Source organism: Fukomys damarensis, unplaced genomic scaffold, assembly GCF_012274545.1.
Source record: "Fukomys damarensis isolate Sample0158 unplaced genomic scaffold, DMR_v1.0_HiC HiC_scaffold_14, whole genome shotgun sequence".
In the NCBI taxonomy this organism is placed as follows: Eukaryota; Metazoa; Chordata; class Mammalia; order Rodentia; family Bathyergidae; genus Fukomys; species Fukomys damarensis.
The window spans coordinates 26,574,324-26,601,026 of record NW_022900926.1 but is presented as its reverse complement, the minus strand read 5'-3'; the positions used below and the strand labels follow the sequence as shown (position 1 = coordinate 26,601,026).

The 26,703-nt window shown below is 44.0% G+C and overlaps 1 protein-coding gene across 3 annotated transcripts in view; it reads left to right on the top strand.

The window, feature by feature from the left end:
* Zdhhc14 (zinc finger DHHC-type palmitoyltransferase 14) overlaps positions 1-26,703 on the top strand; it is a 271,332-nt gene that overhangs the window by 206,429 nt on the left and 38,200 nt on the right. For 2 of the 3 annotated variants that reach the window (XM_010625218.1, XM_010625216.1), the window contains exons 4-5: positions 20,464-20,601; positions 23,945-23,993. In XM_010625218.1, coding sequence (XP_010623520.1) covers positions 20,464-20,601; positions 23,945-23,993 — 187 coding nt within the window. The remainder of the gene's footprint in view (positions 1-20,463; positions 20,602-23,944; positions 23,994-26,703) is intronic. The other variant, XM_033763299.1, reaches the window with a different exon arrangement.

Here is a 26,703-nt window from a genome sequence, read left to right as displayed (position 1 = left end):
TGAACCAGCTACTAGAGCATGATGTTCAATCATGGAATCAAGAAAGGTGAAATTCAGCCTTGGGACAATGAATCTGACACTGCCTGAGCATTAAGTGAATTGATGAGATAAATGTGTTAGTTAGCTGTTGTCCGACACTGCTGTGTAACAAACACCCTTAAAACTCCCAGAGGCTTCTAACAGATCAGGCAGCATTTATTTTTCTCATTTGTCTGTGGGTCTTCTGGGACCACTCTGGGTCTCAGTTCTATCAGAAGTTCAAGTTTTCTCCTCACGCTTTATTCTAAGACCGAGACCTGACCTCTCAAGGCCATGTTTTCATAGAGTGCATGGTGAGGAAGCCAAAGCATGCAGTAGCTTTCAAAATCTATGTTTATGGCACACCTGCCCAGGCTTCAGTGGTGGAGCCAGGCATGTGACCAATGCCAATCCCAAGAGAAGAGGAAAGGGAACACCATCCCAAGGGGAAGAGAACTGAATATTTACTAAGAAAAACAATTGGTAACATGAAGAGAGATTGGAAGGCTGAAGATCAGTTACTTTCTATGAAGCATTCATCTTATTAATCCATACAGTGCTTCACAGTAGAGACCCAATAATCAATTATTTATTTGAGTCATTTGGAGCCAAAATTGACTTCCAGCAATGGATCTGGGAGTTAGAGAGACCAACACTAGAACATACCTCACAGCCCTAAAGTTCCTTCTTCTTGAATATCTGTGGGCATAATAGTTGATCCAGGCGCTCCCTTGGGTGTTAGGCAGTAAGTGTTTCTTAGAATTCTACCCACCACTGTTAGCACTGGGCAGAACCCAACTGTTAAGACTGGAAACTTGGTTAAATGTTGTGTGGTTTAGTTTTGAAAGCTTAATACATGTTTGTGTATTAAAAAAAAAAGAAGAAGAAGAACTGTGAAAATACTTTTGTTGTTTGAGATATGGAAGTTTTATTTTATTTTTTAAAGGTTGAAAAGTATTTTAAATAAAGGATGAATCAAATGAAAAGATTATGTTTTGGGAAAAGGAGGATGAATGCTTATTTTTAAATCTATAACATACCTGTGGAAACATAATCATTATCTTTTCTGATTAAAGAACTGAAGTGAGTACATAGAAACATTACCTAGCATTTTCATTTCTGTAATATCAGATATCTATGGATGGCCTTTTACTTTGGGAGGTAATTCTTTACATGTTATTTACATCTAACAGCCAGTCCAAGCATCATTTGGTCATTTGATAGGAAACAAGGGTCCAGAGAAAGATCGAGATTTATCCACAATCAGAAAGCACAGCCAGACCTAGAAGGCAGCCAGCCCCACAGCCCCTATGCTGAAGTTCACAGAGCAGACTTAGAGTGGAGTCAAGCCTTAAAATGGACCAGCAGCAAGTGGACAAGACTGTAATTCTGTACAAGAGGAAATGTAATGACTTCTCCCCAAGTCTACAATTGAGTTGTTGTAGTTCCTTCAATAATTTGTGCCCTTAGGGCCAGGGGATTTAGCTCAGTGGCACCACACCTGCCTCATAAGTACAAGGTCCTGAGTTCAATCCCCAGTACTAAAAAAAAATAATAATAATGAATGCCCCTATGAATGAGATTGCTCTGGTCACAGGACTGAGGGCGGAAGATAGCAGGACATAAATCTCACATGGTCACCGGCCTTTAAAATGGTTTGAAGACTCCAGTAGGAATAGGGAAGAAGATAAATTTTGCTATAAAACAGCTCAGCTCAAGAAAAGTCAGTTTACTAAGTAAGCTCAGTTTACTAGTTCCTCCCCCAGGATTATCATGAAGTTACTAAGATAAGATGTAAATTAAGTAATGCATATTTTTAAACATTCATAAATGTCTATGAGGCTGTATTACTGTCCTTGAAATTACAGGATGAGCATCCTATTTTCCAGTGTGACTAAAGTTCTCATGGGCCCTCTCCTCCTCAGAGTTCCTGTGAATCCTTTAAGGTCCAAGGGATCCTATGACCTAATGAGGTATGCTCATTCATGGAGCAGAAGGTTCCAGAAACTTAATGGAATGAGCAGTGTGAGTAGAAGCCATGAGCCTCAAGTATGACAACCTGGATGGAGCAAGTCCCCCGAGAGGTCCCAGTGGGAGCTCAGTAAGTGTAAGAGCAGCCAGATGAGGACAGTGGCCATAGTACACAGTGTAGCTGACTCCCTGGGATGGACTCATATCCATGGGCCTGGCCTGGCTAGGGACCAAGAACCTTGCTTCTACAATTTGCTTAGAGCCTGAGTGCCATCGATGGGATCCAGGATTCCACAGTCTTAGATGGGAAAATAATTAAATCTTTGTCACTAGCATATAAATGAAATTGAGGCAGGCATAATGGCGCACACCTGTAATTGCAGCACTCTAGGAGGATCACAAGTTCAAGCCCAGGCTGGGCAATTTAGCAATTTAGCTAGACATGTCTCAAAAAGAAAAAAAAACCTAAGAATGTAGCTCAGTGTGCAGGCCCTGGGTTTACTCCTCAGTACTGCAGAAAGAAGGACGGCAAGAAGGTGGAAAGGCAGGAAGAAAGGAAGGTTAGTTTCCATCGAGTGAGGTATATATAGGCAACAAATCCCATCAGTAGTGTTTGTCACCACTAGACACTGTAGATACTGTCATGTGATAGGCAAAACAGTTACTACGGATATCTCAGAATAACATTTATACTATTTCTACCTCAGAATTATGGTAGTTGATAAGCCATACATCTTGTTAGTTAGCACATTAATAAAGAGTATACCTTTTACTATATCATGTCAAAATTATTTCAAAAGTAGTTCTTCTTTACTACTGCTCTCTTTTGGCATCTCCTGTATTTTATGGCTTTAAAACATAGTAGTAAGGGAATCATGATCCTCACCAGACTATTGGAGTGGTTCATGGCCCCCAAAAGATTATGAACCCCTGGGTCAATCCTGTTTTGACTCTTAAGATGTTAGAAAATAGTCTCCTGAAGGTGATGGGTAACATTTCTCCATACCACCAGAGTGTTTGTGTTGATTTTTTTTTCAAGCAATATATAAATAACATTTATTTTAGGAATGCTATTTTTTAAAGCTTCTTTTTAAAATGGAAAACAAACTGCTCTGGGCCTGTTCTTTCTTCCTCTCTCATCCCAAACATAGATGTGCAGCTCCGAGCTTCCTGAGGGTGGAAGGTGGACAGCCTCTAGTAGGTCCTGATGGGCCTGGTGCTCAGTGGCTTAGTTTGACCCCTTCATTACAAAGAAGGGGACACAGGGCAGCCCAGTGTGAGCAGCCAGCCCCCAGCTCTCTAGGGTAAACATAGCCTATTTTAACAACAACAAAAAAAGTGAACATCTTTGAGTCTTTGTTCTCTCTCACACTCCCCTTGTCTCCATCCTTTTATGCAAATGAGAAATACAGGGAAGGAAAGAAACTTCAATGTGAAGAAATTAAAACCTTCCCAGGCCCCCAGCTCTCTAGGGTAAACATAGCCTATTTTAACAACAACAACAACAAAAAGTGAACATCTTTGAGTCTTTGTTCTCTCTCACACTCCCCTTGTCTCCATTCCTTTATGCAAATGAGAAATACAGGGAAGGAAAGAAACTTCAATGTGAAGAAATTAAAACCTTCCCACAAATGATAATAGAATACAGCTTGGGCTTAAGTTTGAAGCAGTGATTGTTTCCAAGCTGCACTTGGGTTTTATTTATTTTAATTTTTTTGGTACCAGCGATCGAACTCTGGACCTTGTGCTTGTGAGGCAGGCAGTGGAACCGAGCTAAATCCCTGGCCCTGTACTTGGGTTTTATGATAACTTCCTACTGAAAGGTGGCACAAATGAGATCATATCCCAGGGCATCCTCTTGGCTCTTACAAGAGTTAAAGTCACAACACTATAGTGGAGTGGTATACCACTTCCATGGATAAGTGCCCAGGTTCCTGCCCAGAAGTCTGTGCCTCACAAACCACTGCTTACTACTAATTGATTTGTGAGTTTGCTTTTCACCAATACATTGAAAAACTGCATTTTTTCCACCCCCAATCATTCTGGTGCTTTGCCTTAGGACAGGAAGTTGGCAGCACTAGTGCAGGATCACCTACCCCCTTTTCAGGAGTAGTACTGAGCACTGCATTCACATTCGTGACTCTGGATAGTGTGCTAGGTTCTGTGCTGGCTGAATTCTGACAGACAATGGTGAATGTGACCATTGTGGTCCTCCTGAAAGATTACAGATTCTTGCATAGGAACACAGGCTTATGGGCATACATTTGTCTACAGGAAGGTAAATATAGGAAATATGGAAAAATACGGGTCATGTGGGAGCCTCCGGGAAAGACAGCAGCCTAGAGGAAGGAATGAGCAATCTGAGACACCAAGGGTGAGCTGCAACAGGCAAAGGGAGGTTGGCTACACTGGACAGCAAGGAGGACAAGCTAGTCCAGAGCAAGAGTGGACCGGGAGAGCTCAGGGACCAGAGGCTCCTTGTATAGAGGGCTGAAACCAGGTAGGAGGGAAGCAGGTGCCTTACAGCCATGCTAAGGAGCTTTGATCTTGCTGAAGGGCAAAGGGTAATGTCTTAGTTACTTTGTCTCTGGGACAGAATACCCATCACCCACAACTTAAAGGAGGAAAGGATCGCTTTGGCTCATGATTCAGAAATCTCCGTCCTTGCATGGTCTGCAGCATGGTGAAAGGGCCTGGGCAGAGGAAAGCAGCCTGTAAGGAGAAAGAGAGAGAAATGAGGATGTGGAGGGAGATACATTCTTCTAGGACACACCCCATAGATCCACCCAAAAAGGAAGTTAGCAATAGCACCCCCATGCTTCTAAAAAGACCTGCCTCTGAGCACATGCGGCTCTTGGGGGACATCCACATAAAAATCAGAAAAGGCAATGAGTAACCTCATCAAGGGTGTGTTACAGAAAACACCTACTATGTCCATTGCAGAATAAACTACTTGGTGGCAGTTCATAGCCAAAGGGACAAGTTCAAGCTGTAACAATGGCCCAGACTGGTAGTGGTCAAAGGATGGGAAGAGATGAATGGATTCCAGAAATGTTTCGGAGAAGGAACCAATAGGACACAGTCTTCATTAAATTCGTGGGAGCACAGAAGGAGCAACAAAGAGCTTGCTCCTTCTGAGAACATGTTTATTTCTCCATGATAAAATTACGACTTTTAAGAAGGTAGCATTCCCATATGTAAGTGTATCATGACACAATGTCCTGAGCCTATAAAGTACATAACTCAGTTTAACTACCTGGAACCACCTGAGTCTTGGTTTAGAACTTGATCTGCAACCATTTAAAATAAATGTGAGGACCCAGAAATGTTAGATCAACTCTCCCAAGCCCAAATAGAGCATGACATAGGTCTGGCTATAGCTGCCTGTCTGGTTCCTATCAAGTCAGACTTATAAGGGAGACAAGGTGGGAAAAGTACATTCTGGAAAGTAATAGAGAAAGTGAGAAAGACCAGGGGCCAGTTCTGCTGTAAGCGGCATCTTTCCCACTCTGGGGCCACAGAAGAGAGCAGAGGAGGTGACAGACACACTGCTCAGAGACCGACCTGAGAAGGAAGCACATCCTTCATGAGAGCCTGGAGAAACCAAGAGTCCAAGGACTACACTCTGGACAAGCACCTCAGCCATCACAAGTTGAAGAAACCTCAGGGCACCATGGGGAATCATTTTGAGATCCCAGAGCTGGATCCAGGTCAAACAGGGGCGCCTCCCACAGCTCTTCTGGCTGATTTAAGTATCACCAGTTCTCCAGGGACCAAGAACTGTGTAAATATGCTACTTGGAAGTTTTGCCCATAACTCTGTAGGGTGGTTCGTTACAGCTCATCCCCGGGTGGTGTCAGACACTCCTTCAGAGTCGTTAGTTGGTATCATCAAGTCCCCAGCAATGACTCCACCCACCTTAAATATTGTTAGACACAAACCATTAGTCTGGGTGTGGCAACCTGGGCCTGAGTCAAGAATCTAGCTCTTTAGTGAGAACTAAAGGGGACTAAAGACAAAGAGACCAAAGAGAAAGACTAAGAGACTACAGTCAAAGTGTCACCCCATGAAGTTTTAGTGAGTCTGGTTTTGTTTCCATGGGTCGAATCTTTCAGAATCTGGCAATCATCTCTGAGTCTCGAGACCCCTGAGAGGCAAGGATAGTGAAAAGGGCTGTACATCAAATGAGCAAAGGCAGTGCTAAGTTGGCACACATCCTGGAAAATAGAGGGGGCTCACCCGAGGATTTAGACTTGGACTGTACATTCATAGGATCCAAGCTCTGATTTTGTTGGGGTGCAAAGGACAGAGCCATCCCTTCAGGACAGACCCATGTTAACCAAGCTTTTAACCTGTGTGGAGAACAAAGCCAGAATGCCGACTTGTTCATTTTTAACAAATGACTGTGTGACTGTCCTGGTTATAGGATCCACAGTTCTCCCCCATGCACAACCAGCCCTTTGTCTGCCTATAGTCCAGCTACTTGAGCCACCAATTCATAATCAGAACTCCAAGTATAAATGTAGAATAAGAAATTGAAGCCTTATAGGAAGAATCCCTGCATGGCCAACCCTGTAGGATTTTCTAGATCCTTCTGTCATAAACTGTAGTAAAAGACTGAGATCTATGTACACACAAACTTTTAAAGTTGTTAGAGGAGTCTAATAATGCATTTAAAGTAAAAATTTAAATATAAAATGTCTTTTTTATTCTGTACTTTGTATGCTTTTATTTATTTAAAATTTGCTTTTTCATAAAAAAATTAGACTGTAGAATCTTGTGATAGATTAGACAAGGAAGGTGTGGCAGAGGAAAGAGACAACTGGGACACTCAGGAGAGGCCAGTGAGAATTTTTAGAAAGCACATACTACTCTAACAGAGAACTCTGAACTGTAGAATTTCTAGGGTTTCGAGGGAATATTTTTAATTTGACTGGGGTTAGTTAGTATCACCTCAGCGGGTCAATGCACATTTGTTTTAGTCATTTTCTTGTCACTGGGACAAAATGCCTGACATTCACAACTTAAAGAAGAAGGTGTTTACTTTGGCTCCGGGTTCATAGAGTCATCTGGCTCCAACCAGGTAAGGGCCTGGTGGAAGAAAGCTGATCACATCATGGCCACCAGGAAGCAGCGTGAGAAGGGAGGAGCTAGGAGGGTGATACACCCTTCCAGGTCACGCCCCCAGTGACCTGACTCTTCCAACCTGGCCCCACCTCCCAACAGCACATCGAGTCATGGATTTATCAGGGGACTAATCCACTGATGATGTAGCACCCATCACCCAATCACCTTCTAAAAGCCACACCTCTGATCACATGAGGCTCGGGGGGGACATTCTAGATGTAAACCATAACAACATTGCATAGAGGCCAGCTGTGTGCAACACCTGTGCCCACAAGTTTGGTCTCAAACAGCAAAGGCTATAACCCCTGGCCAAGTGCTCACCTCTTTTCTGCCTGGAATTACCAGATTACAACTCAGCTTTAAAAATACTTTTTTTCAATACCCAGAAAAGCCACAGCAATTATAACTGGAAAGTCTGTTTTTGTCTGTCTCACTCTCTAGGTGTGTGCACCTTTTTCAACTTGCTCTGCCCCTTTTTATTCGTGTGTGGTTCTTGGCTCTGTATCTCTGGGAAATGTGAGCTCAGCTCTGTGTCTTGCTCCTTTTTGCCTCCCAGGAGTCTTTCTTTCTCTCCAGTTTGTCTCCAGTTCTGACCTTTTGTCAGAGCTCCAGACTTCCATACGCAACTGCCTGCTGGACATCTCTGCTTGGGGAGCAAAAAAACACTCCACATCATCCTCTACAGTGCCCACAAACTCACTGAGTAATACCATTCATGCCTGAGCGTCCCAGCTGACTCCTTCCTCTGCCACACCTTCCTTCCCTAATCTGTCACCCCATTCTGTGCCTTTTGCTTACTAGGTGGTGCCCAGCTTTAGCGATTTCTCTCTGCTCTGCCGTGCCAGCTGCAAGCTGCTATTATCTTTCTCCTGTGCATGGGAGACCCTGGAAGACCCCACCACCCACTCCTGCTCACTCCCCAGGCCAGTCTCTGCACTGATGCCAGAGTGACCATTCCCAAGCACAATCTGACCACAGATGAGAAGGAGCCCCAAATCTTCCACCTGCTGCACAAGGCCCATGAGCTCTGCACCCAGCACGCCGCTCCAGCTCTGTGTGCACCTCGCTACTCAATGTCTCCTGGCTTCGGCCCCCTAACTTCTTCCTCCTCTCTCTGTTCTCCTCACCTATCAAGGGGGATCCCGTCATATGCCGACTAGAACTGTCATGGGAGGTGTACACATGGTTATTGGGCAAAGTTCTCTTCCCCAGTGTGGAAGCTCCAAGTGTCCCTGGGCTTCTCCCATGCATCCCAGCAAAGCAGCCCATTTACATCTGCTGAAGAGAGGGAACTGAGAAAGAGGAAGAAGAGGATTTAATGTCCTTGTTGCTATATCTACCTTCATCCCTCCATTTCATTTTCATCTTTTATTTTTTTAGCTCTGTTGCTCTTTTGGCTCTATGACTAGGCTTATATTTTATCTGGAAAAAAAGATCCCTCACTCGATCTAAAATAAATAAAACACGGCACTCACTCTCAAACCTCCCAGAAGTTCAAGTTTTTTTTGTTTTTGTTTTTTTGGCACCGGGGATTGAACTCAGGACCTTGCACTTGCAAGGCAAGCGGCAGAACCACTGAGCTAAATCCCAGGCCCAGAAGTTCAAGTTTAAAATCTCAAGAGAAGTGCTAAGTTTTAAGAAATTAAGTCTGGTTGGTAATCCTGATTCCTTTTTGGCAGGCAAGACAAGCTATCATTAAAATTACTCATGATGTACTTATTACTTATTACATATACTTATTTACACAACAAATATCTCAAGACCTATCATGTGCCAGCTAAATTTAAACAAAGAGGCCCATTTCAGATACAATATAAGCATATACTTATTTACACAACAAATATCTCAAGACCTATCATGTGCCAGCTAAATTTAAACAAAGCAATAGCTTTCATACCTGTGTTTCCTACAAGTCACAGTAAGAAATTCATTTTTCTTTGAGATCCAGGTGATCTAATTCCAAGGTGAAAGCTCATGAATCAGTACCTGTACCATAGGAAATGCTGGGTGCCTTCTCTTCTATTCATTTTGGTTTTTAATGTTGGTCAGGACCCACTAAATTGACTTCATGACCCACTGCTTGACTGCAGCCCTTAGTTACAAAGACCTTGGAGTGAAGCTCAAGAAAAGCAACTCCATTTGGAGTGAGTTCTGCCAAGTGAGCCATGGTGCCAGCCACCTGTGACTGGGCCCTTACAATCTGTGCCTTCAGGCCTGGAGGATGGCGCATTTGCATGGCATGCTGTAGGTAGGCACCTGCCCCCTGCCTTCTTAGAGCTACTCTATTTTAAGCCTGTCACTTCAATTTCTATGAACTAAACCAGTAAGCCATCCACTCTTCCCCTGCTGCCTTCGAGTAGGTTTTAGGAAACCATAGGGCAAAATGTGTGAACGTTTAGGACTGGTGGGGATAGATGGTAGTTTAATTAGATTTTTCAAAGCATCAGGGAATTTAAAATTTTTCAGAACACTTGCCCTAGAGATTAAACACAGAGATTCTGATATTCTAGAAAACAAGGGGTGAAACACCAGGTGGTTTTGGCATTTGCTGACTTTTCCTCTCTAGTTTCCTGCTGTCCATCCTCCTTCCTTCATCCACCTTTTTCCCATCACACTTTCATCTGGTCAGCCTCTCCCAGGCTCCAGAAATGCAAGAAGCCTGCGATCTTCCCACTACTGACCAGAGGGTCTGATGGGTCTCACTGGGAGGATCATCTGTCACTGAGCACAAGATTGCTGGGAAGGCTTTGTCTCCTTGTCCAGGGCCGTCCCTGTGGACAGGATGTTGGCCACTATTACGTTTAATTTCTAATTATAACTTCCTCACTAAACATTGTACTTAGAAACTCATACCATAGTAAGTCCTGTCAAAAATGCAAGTGGGGCCTCAGATCTTTATGTGCCACAATTAAGAAAATCACATTCTCAAGCTAGAAAGCCATGGTAGGTGGCAGGACCGGCTTCCTGGGTATGCAACCTGCGCATTCACACAGCATCCACAGTGGATAGCTCTGTCACACTCATCTCGAAATTCTTAATAAATTTTTAATAAGCTGCCCCACAGTTTCATTTCACAGTGGACCCCATAAATTATGCAGCCAGTCCTGACCACAGTAGACCTTTTTGCCTGTTCTTCTGAGTGCCTTTGTTCAGAAAAGTAATTAAAGATCTACTGACTAGCTGCAGTGACTCAGTGAAGTGTTTACTTGCTTTATACGAACAAGAAACAGAAACAACACGCTATATTTAGAGTCTTAAGAAGTATGTACAGGCTGAAGTCTGCTGGCCACAGACTTATGTGTACTTTGTATTTTCTGACTACTTTCGGAGCCACCAATTAGTTCTGTACCTTACCTGAGTCTGTGAGAGCTCCGGTTCTTGTAAATTCTTTATTTATAGTTTCTGCTGGTGAGGGCTGCCAGCACTTCCTCATTTAGTCATGGAGTCATATTTTTTTGAGTGGAGAAGAACCCTTTATAGCATATCCTACTTGCTGAGACCCAGAAAAACTGCCTGAGTGATATCATTAAATAGGCAAAAGGTCAGGACCCAGGAGAGTCTCTTAGATGGGTTCGTGAGCCACAGAGAGCAAATGGGGTGAAGTGCATAGAGCTCTGGGCCTGCTGGGCAGTGGTGTTTTGGGACCGATTAGGTAGAGTTGGCCAGTAGGTCACTGGAAATTAAATATCAGCTCACCTGAGGATAATGAGCACTGAGAAGCCTCAAGGCCAGAGGGTGATTGACCACAGCAATGCCAAATGCAGACAAGCTGTTAGCAGCAATGTCCAAGCATAACTTCAGATGCAGCCACCTTAGAACTCAGCAGGAACGGCCCCTGGAGCCCTCCATGCCCACAGCACCCTCAAGCCCATTGTTTGCAGTAGATCATCAAACCCTGAACCCAAGGGACGAAAGGATTGTGAAGTCGTCAGTGACTAGCATGGGTCTCTGCTACGGTGATAATGAAAATTAATACTGAGACATTCAGCATGAATTTACAGAAAAGCACTTTAATTCAAAGTAGTAGGAGAAAATGGGAGGAGGGGCACAGCCCTGACAAAGATCAAGCTAGTCCCCTAAAAAAGGAATGTAAGAAAAAATAGGGAAAGGCCTTCTGTTTAAGGAACTGAAGAGGAGGATCAGACTGGCCCCTTCACAACAGAACAGAAACCAGTTTTGTAGGGTGCTATGATGGGCTGGGGTCTGGTTGATCATTATCTCAGTCCTGGTTTCCTAGCTCTGGGTAAATCTTTATGACTTGAGGGGCAAATTGGTTCCCATGAGGTGATTGTTCTTCCTTGGGGAGGGTGATCGCACAATGGGGTAGTATGTGAAGCTCTGATTTTCCTGTCATATGAGGTGATTAGAGATTTGAAGACTTCTAGATATCACTCCAGGGGTCTGGAACTGGATGTTGTAAAAGCTAGTAATTGAATGTCCTGGAAAACCTGAAAATGACTTTAGTCTTATCTTGATGTCCTCAGTCTTCAAGGGGGATGAGCCCAGATAGGTAAATTTAGGGCTAGTAAGCCTTGTAATACAGATGTTCCCTGAGTGATCAGCATGCCTACATGCAGAGCTGAGCAGTGCCAAAGTTTTAAGGTAATAAATGAGACATACAAAATGAAAGAAGAGGTGCCGAGCTTTGGCCTCTTTGAGTTACCCATTGGGGGTCTGCAGGTCCGGGCTCTAGGTTGCTGACTGCTTTCAAAGAAAACATAAATCATGTGTTTAATGAGTAACAGATTAAGGAATTTGTTTGTCCTCTTTCCCTTTAGTGGCCTCTAACTGTGACAGAATCTCAGAAGCACACCCTGAAATCCCAGCCTCCTACAAGGCTGGAGCAGCAGCTACTGCCGGGAGTCAGATGTCCCTGTGGAGCTATGAAGATTATGGGAAACTCAGCCTACCTGAGTCTGGTTTTGCTTCTGTTCATATCACAAACCCCTGGACAGCCAGGGTACATGTGGCCCTCACATCTTAGACAGGAGAACCGCCGAGGAGGAGTCTTCTAACACTTTTTTTCTCTTCTGTACTGCAGATTGAACCAGGGGTCTTTATGCTGAGCTATAACTTCAGCCCTCTTTTATTTTTTAATTTGAGACAGGCCCTCACCAAATCACCAAGTTGCCTAGGCTGGGCTCAAACTTGCAATCCTCTTGCTTGCCTACCAGAGTACTGGGATTACAGATATGCACTATCACCTCTGGCTTCTGGCCAGCACCTTGTGAGATGGGAAATGGGCCATTATGAATATTATAAACAGAAATAGCTCTCTTGTAGAAAGATGACAGATGAAGCTGTCATAGGAGGGTTGGGGGCACCAGTCCATGCAGTCCTGTTCTACCACTGGCTTTTGTGACAATTATGAGGCATAATGTACCTCACCAGGTGTGCAATTTTATCACAGGGTGTGATATTACATATTGAAGTACCTTGAAAAGTATATAGCACAGTATGTATTAGTGTTTCTTGAGCTGGTTTTATGTTTTAATATTACCAGCAAAGAAGCTGGGTCTGCAGCTGCAGCTTAGAAAAATAAAGCATCTCAGAAGCTTTGCAGAGAGCTCCCTTATGCTCCTGTATTACCTCTCGAAAGATTTTCATTGGACAGATCACAGTCTGCTTCATATAGGAAGTAGCATCAGTTCTATCAAGCTGTTAATCGAGCTCATAGACAAGCTCTCTGTGCCTGGATGAGTAGCTCCTTTTCTACAAGATCACAAAGCATGTTAAATTTGGAAAAGCATACTCACTGGGAAGATCTTCCAATTATGTAGCTATGGAATCAAATTAAAATGTTTTGAAGAGAATTACTTTCCATGTATAATATATCCATAAGGTAACTCAGTTCTGAAATATTGATTTTGAGGACAAAGTGACGGGGGATTTGAAAAATCTTAGTAACAAGACTCAAGAATGTGAAGGAAGCAGTAAAGGCAGGGGATAGAACTTGGAAGCACTGCTGCAGACACTGGCAATGCCATTTCCTGGGCTGTGCGCTGAGGCTCCATGCTGCCTGCCTCACAGGCTCTGTATAGAGTGAGTGAGATAAGCAATGTGAAAAAGAACAGAAATCCGTGCAGGTGTTAAGCCATGCTCACGGAAGGTGGTGTTACAATTAAGAGGCAGTAATTTCTAGAGAGTATTGAGAAGTTTCACTTGTTGGATAATAGCAGAAGCTCTTTTTCAGATTTGGAAAATGATTTGTTTGGTGGATAATTAAGGAGAGACTCCCCAACTTACCTGCTGGCCCTGCAAACCCAGAGACAGTGTGAGGCTTGCGCTGAGAGGGGCTTGTTGGGATCTGGGGCTGGCATGGCCTCAGGATGGAGAATCATCCAGCACTCGAGCACTTGCTGCAAAGTCACGGAGGACCACCAACATACAAAGGCTGTGTTCTTGAGGATATAAAAATTTTGAACTCACACCACTGATTTTATCATAATGATTGAGGACCCCATGCAACTCCCAAGTTCCAAACAGCTCACAGTCTTCTGCAGTGGGCTGCTATTCTAATGCTTAAGGGTTGGGGGGGGCATCCCAGGATAAGTGGATCAGAAGGAGACTCAATTTCTTCTGCCTGGTTAAAATTCACCCTTTCACCTTCTCTAATCCAAAACTGGGGCACTGTGGGATTTCCTTTTGGATCCGAATTGCCCAACTCATTTATTTAAAGAAATATCATTTCTATTCAATTTTATACATCTCCCTATAAAAATAACTTTCATTACAAGTGAAATCATCTTTCCCTATCTTCTTCCTCACTCTCTCTAACAAGATCTTTTACGTCTATTCTCAACAGCTTCATAATCATTTCTGTTTCTAATCTGCAGATCTAATCTATGGTATAACTTGCTACAAAATGCTTGTATCTCCCATGCATGCTCGTCTGTCCTCATGGAAGCATGATATTTCCTCAGCATTGGAAACCAGAGTTAAATACAGATGTTAAACCTAGGCAACTGAAGGAAATAGAAATGTATAAAATTGCCCATTGTGGGAGCTGAAAAGACATTCGTTGTGTGTTGGTCAAATTCCATCATCTTGTGCCAAAAGAGACCCAGTGACCTAACACGTAGTGGGGACCAAGGAGATTTGGGAAAAGGGAGGGAGAGGCACTTTCCCAGTGACTCTCCAAGGTGTTGTGATAAATTGCAATATAAAAGTGACAATAGTTCTACATTTACTAACTGGTTTTACATTGAAAGATTTTTGTTTTTTAACAAGCAGAGCTAAAAGCTTCAGAATCTCAATTCATAGGAGATTGGCAAGGACTAGACCAGAAGAATCCACATAAGCACTAATAGAACACTGTCTTTTTGCATTGAATTTTCTAGTTCAAAGGTGTCTTCGAGTTTATCTGATCTAACTTTTTTATGTGAAGAAATTGAATTCCCATGTAGAAGCATTACAATAATACTTTAAGGCCACAGAATTAGTTAATATGATTTAATTCTGTTTCTCCATCAAATTAAGCAGAACTCCTTTTCAAAAAAAGAGCTCAGAAGAGAATAGCGGGGAAGGAATCTGCCTCCTTGGTTCTTGACTCAGAGACCCCCACAATCTTAGCTCTAACCAGCACCAAGCAGCTCTATCCATTTCCTGTCTGCAGAAGCCTCTGCATCTGTGATGTCCCCCTTGGTGAGATGAGGACCCTTTCCTATGCAAGAGGACTTCTTGATGGATGGAGAGTGGGCATCTCCAGGCATGGGACAGGTGTCCTCCATAAACTGCAGAGCACAGAAGCCCTGGACCAGAGCCCAGAAATCCACTGATAGGAGTGGTGGTCCAGGCACAGTAAGGTTCTTTGTTCCCCTTCCCCTGGACCACTCCATGATCCTTCCAGCAGCAGAGCCTATGGGCTGTTCCAGGAGGGACAGGCTGCATCCTCGGGGCCTACCTGGAACAGGGACAAGCCAGGGAGCTGACAAAGGAAGCAGCCCTAGTGGGGGCTCTCAATTTGGATGAACACCTAGTTCCACAGCACCTCCTCTGTCAGTAGTTTTCTTACCTGTAAAATGGGAATAATAGCATTGAGTTTAAGACCTGTGTGAGAATAAATAACGCAATTCATGTATAGTGTTGTACACAGAGCCTGGCACATGGCAGAATATGATCCAAAGACAGGGCAAAAGCAGGAAGAGGAGGAAGTGGGATCAGGCAGATGCTTTCCTGAACATGGTGGCAAAGCTGTTATAACTTGTATCTTCCTGGAAGACTTATAGCAGTTTGAATTCCTTAGTGTCTGAGGACCTGACCCTCAAAGACTTCAGCCTGTTTAATATTTAAATGCTCCTGTTGCATAACTTTACAAATGATGTGGAGACCGTAAAGGCCAGGGTCTGTGTACCACTGTATCTCAACATTTATCCTGTGAAAAAGCAAATGAAAAATACTATATAAGGCAAAATTGTTCTAATTTTGGAGGTTAAAAAGCCTGAGTTTTAAAGAAGAGTAGTTTTCCACTTCAAAACTTTAAAAACATTTAATTTAATTTAATTTGAATATAATTAACATTTAAATTAGCAGGTTTAAACTTCAGTTGCACATTTCCATCTCTTATTTCACATGATTCTCAAAACAGGCTGGGGAAGAAGGCTAGGATGTTCTCTACCCCCATCCCAGCCCACCCCACACAATTTCTGATTGCTGAGTCTGAGCTACACAGAAAACAGCATTCTGGCTCTGGGCTGCCTGTGCTGGCCTTGGGATGTGACTTGTACCTGGCTCTGAATCCCATTTACAGGGCCCATGTCAGAGCCTGATCTCTGAGACTTTGAATTTTTAACATTTTCCCAAATATGTCATTTCTTTCTCTGGCAGCCTTCAAGCACACCTTTTGCAAATACTTTTCTTTCCATATTTCCATTTTTAGATCCTGTCTGATGTTAATAATTTTCTACTTCTTACTTTTAAGGCTTTTATTCAATTGCTCCCAGAAATGAAATGTTCCTTTACACATAGGAGAAGCACAGTGACTCAGCTCAGGGCCCTGCTCCTGCAGCAGGCCCAGTGTTTTCCCCTGCTCAGGGGGCTCCTGGGCAGAACTGGGGACACAGTAACTACATTCAAAGGCTGTTCTCAGGTGAAGGAAACAATGCGTCCAGCAGGTACTCAGTGGCTGGAAGCCTTCTTTAATCATTATCAAAATGCAAGTAAGCAAAACAAGATGGTATCTTCTATTCCTGACCTATGTTCCCACTGGCCACTTTAGAACCTTCCTTCCCCTGTGAGAATCTGAGAGAGGTGATTTGGTTCCACTACAGTCCTGGGTCTCTCTGTAGCACCCTCAGACCCTTGAATGAAAGCACTCCGACCTCCCTGGTTTCAGCCACCTCTCTATGTGTTCCTTCAGCCTTGACCCTGCATCTCCCTGCTCTCAGCCTTCTCTGAGCACAATGAAATGACAAGGACCTTGCTTTCCCTTTTTCAGCATGGCCAACAACTTACCTGCCACCAGCATTGTCCACTGCCTCCACCTGGCCCACCAGGAGCAGCCATCACTCGTACAAAAGGCCATAGAACCAAAATAAAGGGGGGCTGAGGATTTGGCTCAGTGGTTCCACCGCCTCCCTCTCAAGCACAAGGGCCTGAGTTTGATCCCCAGTACAGCCCCCAAACAAGTAAAAGGCCATGGAGGTCATTTTCCTGTCCTTAATGCTGTCAGTGTCTACCTCCACCTGTACTACAAGAATAGCTACAAATGATTCCTTGCCTCCAGAGTCACCCAGGAGAAGAGGAAAACAAGTCCTTTGATTATTGCAGCACAGCCCAATGCTACCAGAGATAGCTAATTCATAGTTTACTTTAGAGAACTCTGGAATTCTCTCCACACCAGTAGTTCAGCAGCCCTACCTCAGGGGATAGCTCCTCCCTGCAGAGATGGTGTGTGTAGGGACCACTCCCTCTGTCGGGATGCAGACCTCACTGTCATGAGGTCAAAAAATGCTGTTTTGGAGTTATTATAACATGTTATTTTATTTTTATTTTGAGACAGGGTCTGATTATGTAGTTCAGGCTGTCCCTGAACTCATTGTGTAGCCCAGGCTGGCCTTAAACTCACCGTAATCCTCCTGCCTCAGCCTCCTCACTGCTAGGATTATGGGCGTGTGTCATGGTGAAAATGCTTCTTTAAAGAATTTCCCCTCTCACTCACCCACATTCAGCACACAGAAAACAGATTCCATTTTCCCACACAGAAGTTACACAAACTAACCTCCAATAACAGCTGTTTGAAACTTCTCTACATGCAGCTAGCCCTGCCAGCTACGGGGGTCGCCTCTCCTCTTCCAGATGTTTCAATCCCTGGGAGCTAGGTCATACATCGGCTATGGCCACTTGCTCTCTCCCCAGCTCAGCTTGGGCCCAAATCTTGCCTATTCCTCTGGCCTGAAAACGGACTAACACAACCTGGCCATTCAGAACCATCCCTGCAGCACCTCAGCTTCCCACCCTCCTGCTTAGCACATTCAGGGTGCAGGGCAGCTCTCCCCGCATGGGACGGAGCCAGCCAACCTGGAGGCCTCCACCAGGCTTCATGGCCCATTCTATCCTTGACCTGCCAAGGGAGAATGCTGTATGGAGCCAACAATGGTGATGGAGCAGGCTGATCCAGAAGCTAAATTCAGATTACTAGCAGTTTGTTTCTTGCATCTGAGGAATATTTCAGAGGCTGAATAGTGTCCTTGCCAAAAAAGATAAGGAACTCTTTGAAGCCATGGAGTCTTGTGTTGCTGCTATTTCTCCTTAGTATTCCTAACATCTATGACAGTGCTGAGCACATAGAAGGTGCTCAGTAAAGGCAGCATGGCACTTACTGGTCAAGAACTTAGGATCTGGGACAATTGGACTGTACTCCCACTCCCATTTTGTGATTCCTTACCTGAGTGACTTTGGGCAACTTCCATTCTCTTGCAAATGTCTGCTGGTAGTATGAGGACCCGGGGAGGGCTTCTCCTGGACCCTGGACCCCATGCTTGCTGGCCCACAAAGGGGCCCAGGAGCCTCAGGCCTACTGACCACCCTGAACTCAGCCACAGAACAATGGGGCCAAGAGAAATGGCTGATATAGGCCGGGCGTGGTGGCTCACGCCTGTAATCCCAGCACTCCGGAGCCTGAGGCAGGAGGATCGTTATGAATTTGAGACCAGCCTGGACTACATAGTGAGTTCCAGGTCAGTCTCAACTACATAGTGAGACCTTGTCTCAAAAAAACCAAAAAAGAAAAAAAAGAAAAGAAATGGCCCGGGAAAGAATTTCCCTGCGCACCTGCAGTTTTGTGGAAATTTTTATCAACCAAGAAAAAGTTTTCAACAAACAAGTTTCCGAATGGAAATGGCTTCCAGGTCAGGGCTGCTGGGGAGCCTGAATCCACACCCTCAGAGAGCAATGGTTTCCCTAGCGGCCTCTGGTACCACAACCCCCATCTGTCACTTCTTTGTGCTCTGCCTCTACCAGGAAATAGGCTACAGAGGCACAGGACCTTTGTCCTCCGTGGGGCTTCCTGTTGTCAGTGAACCTCCCAAGCCTGCCCTGCATCCCCTGCACAGTTGGAGGTGGATTCTCACCCAGCACTGGCCTCCCTCTGACTTGGGAAGATGAAGTTTGTGTGACATTTAAGACTCTAATTTTTTGAGCAGTTTTAGGCTCACAGCAAAACTGAGAAGAAGGTACAGAGAGTGTCTGTATCCTTCCCACCCCACAGGGACCATCTCCCCATTGTCCACACCCACCACCAGTGGGGATACATTTGTTCCCATTGCTGGTCCTACATTGATATGTTATAATCTTCCAAAGCCCATAGTTTGCACTGGGCCTCATTTTTGGCCTTATATACTCTATGACTTTGGAAAAATACATAATGACATTATCTATCATTGCCTAGTGTGTTTCCACTGCCTTAAACATTCTATGTGCTCCACCTATTTTTCCCACTCTCCCTTGACCCCACTGAGGTTGATTTTATTCAGTATTAACATGTAACTCACATGGGTATACCAACAGTAATTATTTCACTTGCGTGTCGGTATCTTCTGGGCCATTGGGCTGGCCACCAAGCCAGCAAACTCTGAAATTTATCCTTATATCCTCTGTGCAGATTGGTTACACCTGTTGACCACAGAGGTTCCCTTACAATTCCTCTGCTACCAACCCTCATCCAGCTGTCCTTTTCAGGAAACAGTTATTCAGCATCTCACATGTGAGATGAGTGGTTTTATGACACATGACCAGAGAGTCATGAAACTGAACACCTGCCCAGATCTGTAATGTTTTATTTGTATAGTCACACCTCAGATAGCCTTCTCTGTGTGTTTTAAAGTGTATAATAGATAGTTAAACTATGAAAATTATGCAGAAAGTGAGCTTCTCAAAGAGCCTGAGCACAAAGCTGAGTTGTATGATGAGCATTTTCCTCCCCCGAGGTGTAGCAGGCAGCCTGATGTGAGCAGCTGTGTTAGGATGACACTGAGCTGTGCTCCTGAATAGAAGAGCATCTGAGTAGTACAGAGGAGCACTTTGCCATCACTTGCGAGGGGAAGAGCCAATCAGAAATGCATCATGGGCCTTGGGTGAAATCCCAGAATGAGAAGCCTTGGGTTTGCACTTAGGGTACTGTGGAGTAACTCAGCAGTCTGTCATCACTGAGCACCAGAGGCAGCATATACAGTGGGAGAGGGAGTAGCGCCCAAACTACTGGCCTCAACTGCTAGTTCCACGCCTCTGAGCTGGCTGCCCTCTGCCTGCAGCCTCTATGTCCTTAAAACTCAGTGGTTCACCTGTAAAATAGGGCAACGTCATTATTTTCTTAGAGGAATGTTTGGAGGCCGAATATATTAATGTTTGTGAACAGTTTATGTGAAACATTTGTAACAGAGATGTGAAAATGCCCCAGGTCTCTTGTGACTTCTCCTCATGGACACTTACTATACCAGGCAGTCTCCCAGTGCCACATCCAGCCCAGCCCGGCCTGGCACTTTCCATGAGATAGTGTTGGCACCATCTTAAGGGAAGATTGTCCTCTGAATACAAGGAGATTTCTTTCAAGAAGGAAGGAAATCCTTACCTTTCTAATTCTAATGCAAATGTATACCTCTACTTACAGTGACCATTCCTGAAGAGTAGATACACCTAGTTTTTTGAATCAGCTCAGTTCTGCTGAACGAACAATTAGATTCTTGAAATACATTGCTGCGAATAAGTATCTGGGTATCTAATTTGGAAATCTGCAGTATGATACTGTTTGGTTATATTATTAGTAGAGAATATGGGGGAAGGGGCTCCGTCAAGTAAAAAAGACATTTTATTAATTAATTTCCACTTTTTTTTTTCTGCCTCTCATTTCAGAACGGTTTGATCACCACTGTCCCTGGGTAGGCAACTGTGTGGGGAAAAGAAACTACAGATTTTTTTATATGTTTATTTTATCCCTGTCTTTTCTGACAGTCTTTATATTTGCATTCGTTATCACCCACGTCATTCTTCGTAAGTATGCTGGTGAAATCAGATTACGTATGTAACCATTTGCCTGACCTTGGTTTTCTGATTTAATTTTGATTTACTATTTTGATCATTTCGGGCTTTCTCTTCCTTCTCTCTCCCCATCTCCCTCCTCACTTCCAGCCTGCCCCTTTCCATTTTTCACTTCCTCTATCCCTCTTCATCTCTCCCCACCCCCTAACCCCATCCTTCCAACAGCAGTTTCTGGGGTCATACCTAGACCAGGCTTCATTTCCAGTAACAAGACTTGTCCCCTCGTAACACCTATCACTGTTCCAATATCAATGAATGCTGCTAAGGGATCCCCTAAAAAATTCATCCCCACATTTTACCTGAAGGACACAGTGACAGTCACTGAATACTAGAACCTGTACTCTTAACAAGGCATCTACTTATGCACGAAGTCATCCCCTATAGGGAAAACATAACTAAGAAGACTAGCTTTTCTTTTGCATACATTTATAAATGCTAAAAATAAACACTTAACGAGATATTCAGTTATCTACTGGAACACGAGCAAACTACTCCTGGAATATAAAGAAAGCAATTTTATTAAAAATTAGATTTAGATACAAATGATCTTAATATATTTGCCTAAGAAAATGGCATTATTTTCGCTTCTCCATTTTTTTTCTTTTCCGTAACCAGGGATCGAATTTAAGATCTTATGCTTCTCAGGCAGGTTTGGCACCACTTAGCTACATTCCCAGCCCTCATTCCCCATTCTGAAGGTCATACCTTGGAGTTTCCTTTGTCTCCTGTTTTTTCATTTTCCTACAATAGTGACCGATGAGAAGGAAGTTAACTGACTTTGAACTATAAATTCAACCCCTTAAACTTCTGTTAGAGTGCCATCAGCAACAATAAAAGCCAACTTTGCCTCTTGCCCACATTCCTGAAGGACAGCAGCCCATTACCGACTTGACAGCCTCTCCCTGACATGTTTCTAGAAGTATCTGAACAGAGGCCTCACTTTCTACCACAGTTGTGCTGACCCACAAATGGAGCAGGCTGAGACTTCCCTCCCCTTCTCCTTGGGTTGGACCTGTGTGAGTGGTGTGGTGTGGGAGTGCTGAATGATCACATTCATTCTCTGTGAACATTAGCCCAATGAGGACACTGAATGAACTATCCAAATTCTCACAGATAGTTGCAATCCTAGTTCCCACTCTTTCGGACCATAATCCTATTGTACAAATGTGACCTGAACTTGTAATTTGTAATATATGCATGACAGCCATAACTTAAGTGGCTTTCAAGAGATGATTTACATTCCTTAGAGTCCTCTTCCATGCCACCCACAGCTTGGTGTTGTGGGTGGCTCTGTACAGGCCCCTTTCTCTCCATTTTCAGCGTCCCAACCTGGCAGAAACAGAACCAGGCACATATCTGTGGATTCACAGACAAAGAAGCAGAGAGAAAACACAGAGTAGTATATGTTATTTTCAAAGGAGCACTTGTTGGCACAACCAGAAAATAAATAAATAGAAACTCCAGCACAACATGTGACACTAAAAAGTAGTATTTTACCTTATATTTTTATGTCATCTTTGACAGGCTAAAAATGCTTTCATATACACCACTGAATTGTATTTATGGCCTTGGCCCTACCTTCTGAGAATCTAGGTCCAGTTTTTACTTGCTCAATGATATAAACTCCAGGAAAACACACACACACGCACACACACTTTCACATAGTCTCTCACACCCTTACCCATACACACACAAACTTCACACTCTCACGGACTCACAGAAATTCTCACACACCCACATCCCGGCCCACCTACAGGCCTTATACATGTCACAGTCTGAAGTCTGCCCCATGCCTCCACAGTCACATTGTAATGTATCTTTCACTTTCACCTTCACTGAAGTCTCACTCACTCTGACTCCATCTACTAAACTGAAGAGTCCTGTGGTCTGTGCTTAAACATTGTCCATCTAATCTTGCACAAAATTTAGGAATTCAGCTGCCTGCAAAATATCTGAATATCATGGAGGAAAGCAAATGAAGCTTTTCCTTTCCCCTCGTTCTGCATCCCATCCCCAGTAACCTCTGAGAAACAGCCACTGGACACGTGATGCCTCCAGGAAGAACAGAGGCTTTACATGGCCCCTGTGTCCCCGTAAGACTCAGCAAACCCGGGCAGAGGCCGAGCTGGCCCAGAGCAGCTGGACTGCAGTACCTGGGTTCTCCCTGCCAGGCAGCAGGCTGTGGGGTGGCCGGGACAACTCTGGTCTCCAGGCTTCCTGGGAAGGACAAGTCTAGATTTCCTTATAGGGGAAGAAGAGTTTAGGCAAATGATACATTGTGAGTTTAGTACAGAAAGAAATAATTTCTTTGGATCTCCTCCTACCTCAAAATTGTGTTTGCCCATGGCCTACAGCATGTCCACTTGGCACATCTTTGTGCCTTAGAGTGGGAAGGGGATGAAGTGGGAGAGGGAACTCAGGTAAAAATGTGAAGCTGGGCCTCTTCACCTTTCCAGAATGGAACACACTTTCTGGTGACCCAACAGGGCCTGCGACCCTGCCACTTGTTAAATCCCACCTTGCAGCCATGGCAGTTAAAGCAGCACAGTGGCTCAACAGCCCCAGTGTGGTCTCAACCAGTTCTCCTGTGTTTTTCATTGTTGCACGAGGGCCAGATTCTGTCCCCTGAAGCAGTGTCTTCATACAGCACAGAGGGACCCCATGTCATGACCCAGGATGAGATTTTTCAAGACTTCTCTGCATAGGCTTTTCTTTTAAAAAGTGTGACGCTAATACATTAAAACTTGCTTTTCATCAGATGCACCTTTACTCCCACTTCTAAAGAAATGCTTTCTGGTACAGACCAGCTCATACTGAAACATCTTAAACTCACAGAGAGTCAGTAATAAACTTCAGCTTTACGACGTTATTTACTCTGGGTGCAGAGAAAGAAGCCTGTATCATATGTAGACTATTCTATAAGATTTCTAGGATCATAAGTTAAATTCGGAGGGAAAATGGTATACAGTATTCTGTTTTCCTATTAAAATAAAGAAAACAAAGGAGTAATCAGAACTATAATTTATGGGAAAGTACGCAGACATCCATCTGCTTTTATTGAAAAAATATCCTGCAGATGTTGGGTGTAATTATGAATCTGCCATTTTCTTGTTGAATAACTTCAGTGGAATCTCATTCTCTGATCAGTAAACTGAGTGCTGTAGCACTTACCAGATATAATTATTTAATTGATCTTTAGACACCTATTATTTTTATGTAGATGAGAGCTCTCAGCATGAGGCTGCTTGTTCTGGAGATCACTATCAGATACTAAATGTTGATTTCATTCCCACAGGTTCACAGCAAACAGGATTCCTCAATGCCCTTAAGGACAGCCCTGCGAGATATCCTTTCTGATGGTTCCAATTGTCCAGAACTGCTGTGTTCTGTGTTTCACTGACATCTACATTCTTACTTCCTCATCTTTAGCTTTGGCTTTTCTTCTCATGAATCTTATTCTTTCTCACTCTGTAAAGCATCCAAAGACTCTCTGATATTCACTTGCATAATAAATGGCACATGAACACTTGACTCTCTAAGTGACGCATCTAATCCTGTCTAAATTGAAGTGTTCTTCCACCAGAAAGCCATGTGTGAATTTTTGCCCACTCCCAGAAACCAGCGCTTATTGGTGTTGTCTATAGTACTGGGAGAAGCGAGGCTGGGAGCTCTACCTGATCTCATTTTGCTCGGCAGGTGGTCCGTTCAGAATACTCACTGATGCCCCTGTGGAGGTGTGCTTCTGGGTATGCTGCCACCAGAGGAGACTCCCGAGAACCAGCGGGTAGACTGCACCTGGGGTGCAAGGTGACATTTTTGGGGGAAATGTAGGTGGCCTGTACTGTTTTTAGAAATAACACCATTTCACACCTCTGAAAGGAATGCAGATGATTCATCTCAAGTCACTTGGATCACTGAGGACTCTTTGCCTTCCTCCCAAGTGAGCTAAATAGGCACAGACCATAGTATTTTGAATTTTGAAAGAAAAGTGTTCACCCACTGAGGGTTTGAATGAGCTTCAACTTGAATGGGCCTCAGGTTTATCATGATGTGTGTGGAGTCAGCCAGCTGAATCTGCTGACCTGCTTCCTTGAGACTCAGCTTTCTTTTCTCCTCATGTAACAGTAAACTGCATGTGAACTCCTATAACCACAGGTGATTTTATCTTGTAGTAGAGACTACTACCACATGTGCATATCATGTACTTTTTAAAGTAAGGTGTGCCATGTCCCCGAGAACTTGTTTGTATGCATGAGTTGCTGGGGGAGGTATTTAGACAGATATGAAAACAAATGTCACCTGTATATGTATTCACAATGGACAAGATCTCATCTCCGGTTCCTCTGTGTTTATGGATAGCATAGAATGTTGGTTATGAGTACAATTTTTATAGTCAGCTAAAGTATTTTTAATGCAATCTGTATTGTGGGAGGGGACAGAGGTGTGATGAACAAAGGGAACTTGGAGAATAAATTCCACAGCTATGTCCTGTCTTCTGTTAATGATATGGAAAGCCGGCATTAGCTGGAATTTGGCCAGAAGGACAGGTGGCCAGAAGAATTGCCTACAGTTCCATCTGTGCTAAGAATAGGCCCACAGAAAACTGCCATACTTCATCCCTCTCTCCAACCCATCATGGGAACCACCCCCCCACTAGCATCACCTCTCTGTACCCTCCTCTTTCCAGAGGATGTTTCTGTGCATATCTTAAAGCCAAACCTTGTCTTTTCTCCTGAGGTCAAACTTGTCTCAGTCTTTCGGGGAATCAGTTGCAACATAATGACATACCAGTCATCGATGAATGTGGGTAAGACTGATCTGTGACACTACATGCTCACAAAAGCTGTCCTTTGACTGATAGCATAGCTATGCTTCTCTAGATGTTTCGTCTCCAAAGTAGGGATCTTTAAAGTTCCAAGTTTAACACTAGAGCAAGTTCCTGAGCTGAGATGCCTGAAAGAACTGAGTCTAGTGTAACCTTTGCCAGTGACACAAGCAGAGTGCTCTCAGGCAAGAAAATAACTTGTATTTTCTGATTTTCAGTGACCTCACACCTGGTCTCTTGACTGTGATATAAAAATATTTTCATGGGAAACAAGGCTCAGCCAAAGGTTTCTTATGGTGGATTTACTCTCCAACTAAAAGCAATGTCATTGAGAGAGAGGGATTCAAAACAAAACTAATTAACAAGCAACCTTATCAGACACCTTATCAGAAGTAGCAACATAAATGAAGGAGACATTGATAAACAACAAGTTCTTTATCATACTCACATAAAGCCCAGTAAGACTTTAGGAAAAAAGAAACAGCCACTCCTACAATAATGAATCCAAGACTAGACAGTGTGTAGAATCAGAGAGTAGCAGGCTGCGGGGGTGGGGGGGAGTAATAGGAAGCCACAGACAGCTGAGGGTAGAAAGGACTCTGCAGCCACTTCCCAGTCTGCACTGTGACCCTGCCAGTGGTAAGACAAGAGGGAGAGGTGCTTGGCTACTGGGAGGGAGCTTTACTTTTTTGGCTGGTCCCTCCTCTCCACTGCTTCCCTTTGATCTTTCACTGGGGAAGCAAAAGTGGTAGGGAGGACACCTCAGGGTCATGACCATAGGCCTTGAAGTAGCCGCCCCCACCATGGGTTTGTGAGAATCACCAGCCTTTTTTAGGGAAAGAGACAAAAGGAGATTCTTCTCCAAGAGAATGGGTCCTCAATTTACCCAGACAGGCAGGTTCCAACAAAAGAGGGCCACTCAGCTGCTATCTCCTACAAAATCACTGTCCTGAACACCCGCCCTGTGCCAGACATGTGGGTTACAACAGAGCTTTGCAGCACATTCAATCCAAAGGGGTAGAGGGTAGGGTGGGGTGATGAGCTGAAGCACAATCCCACCAGCTCCTCTTCCTCCTCTCCCATGAGGAGGGCATCTGCTCGTGCCCAGATCTGGGCTTTAATTGTGCTGCCTTAAAACAGAATAAGTCTTAGGTGCCATGAGAGAGAGAGAGAGAGAGAGAGAGAGAGAGAGAGAGAGAGAGAGAGAGAGAGAGAGTGTCTATAGAGTG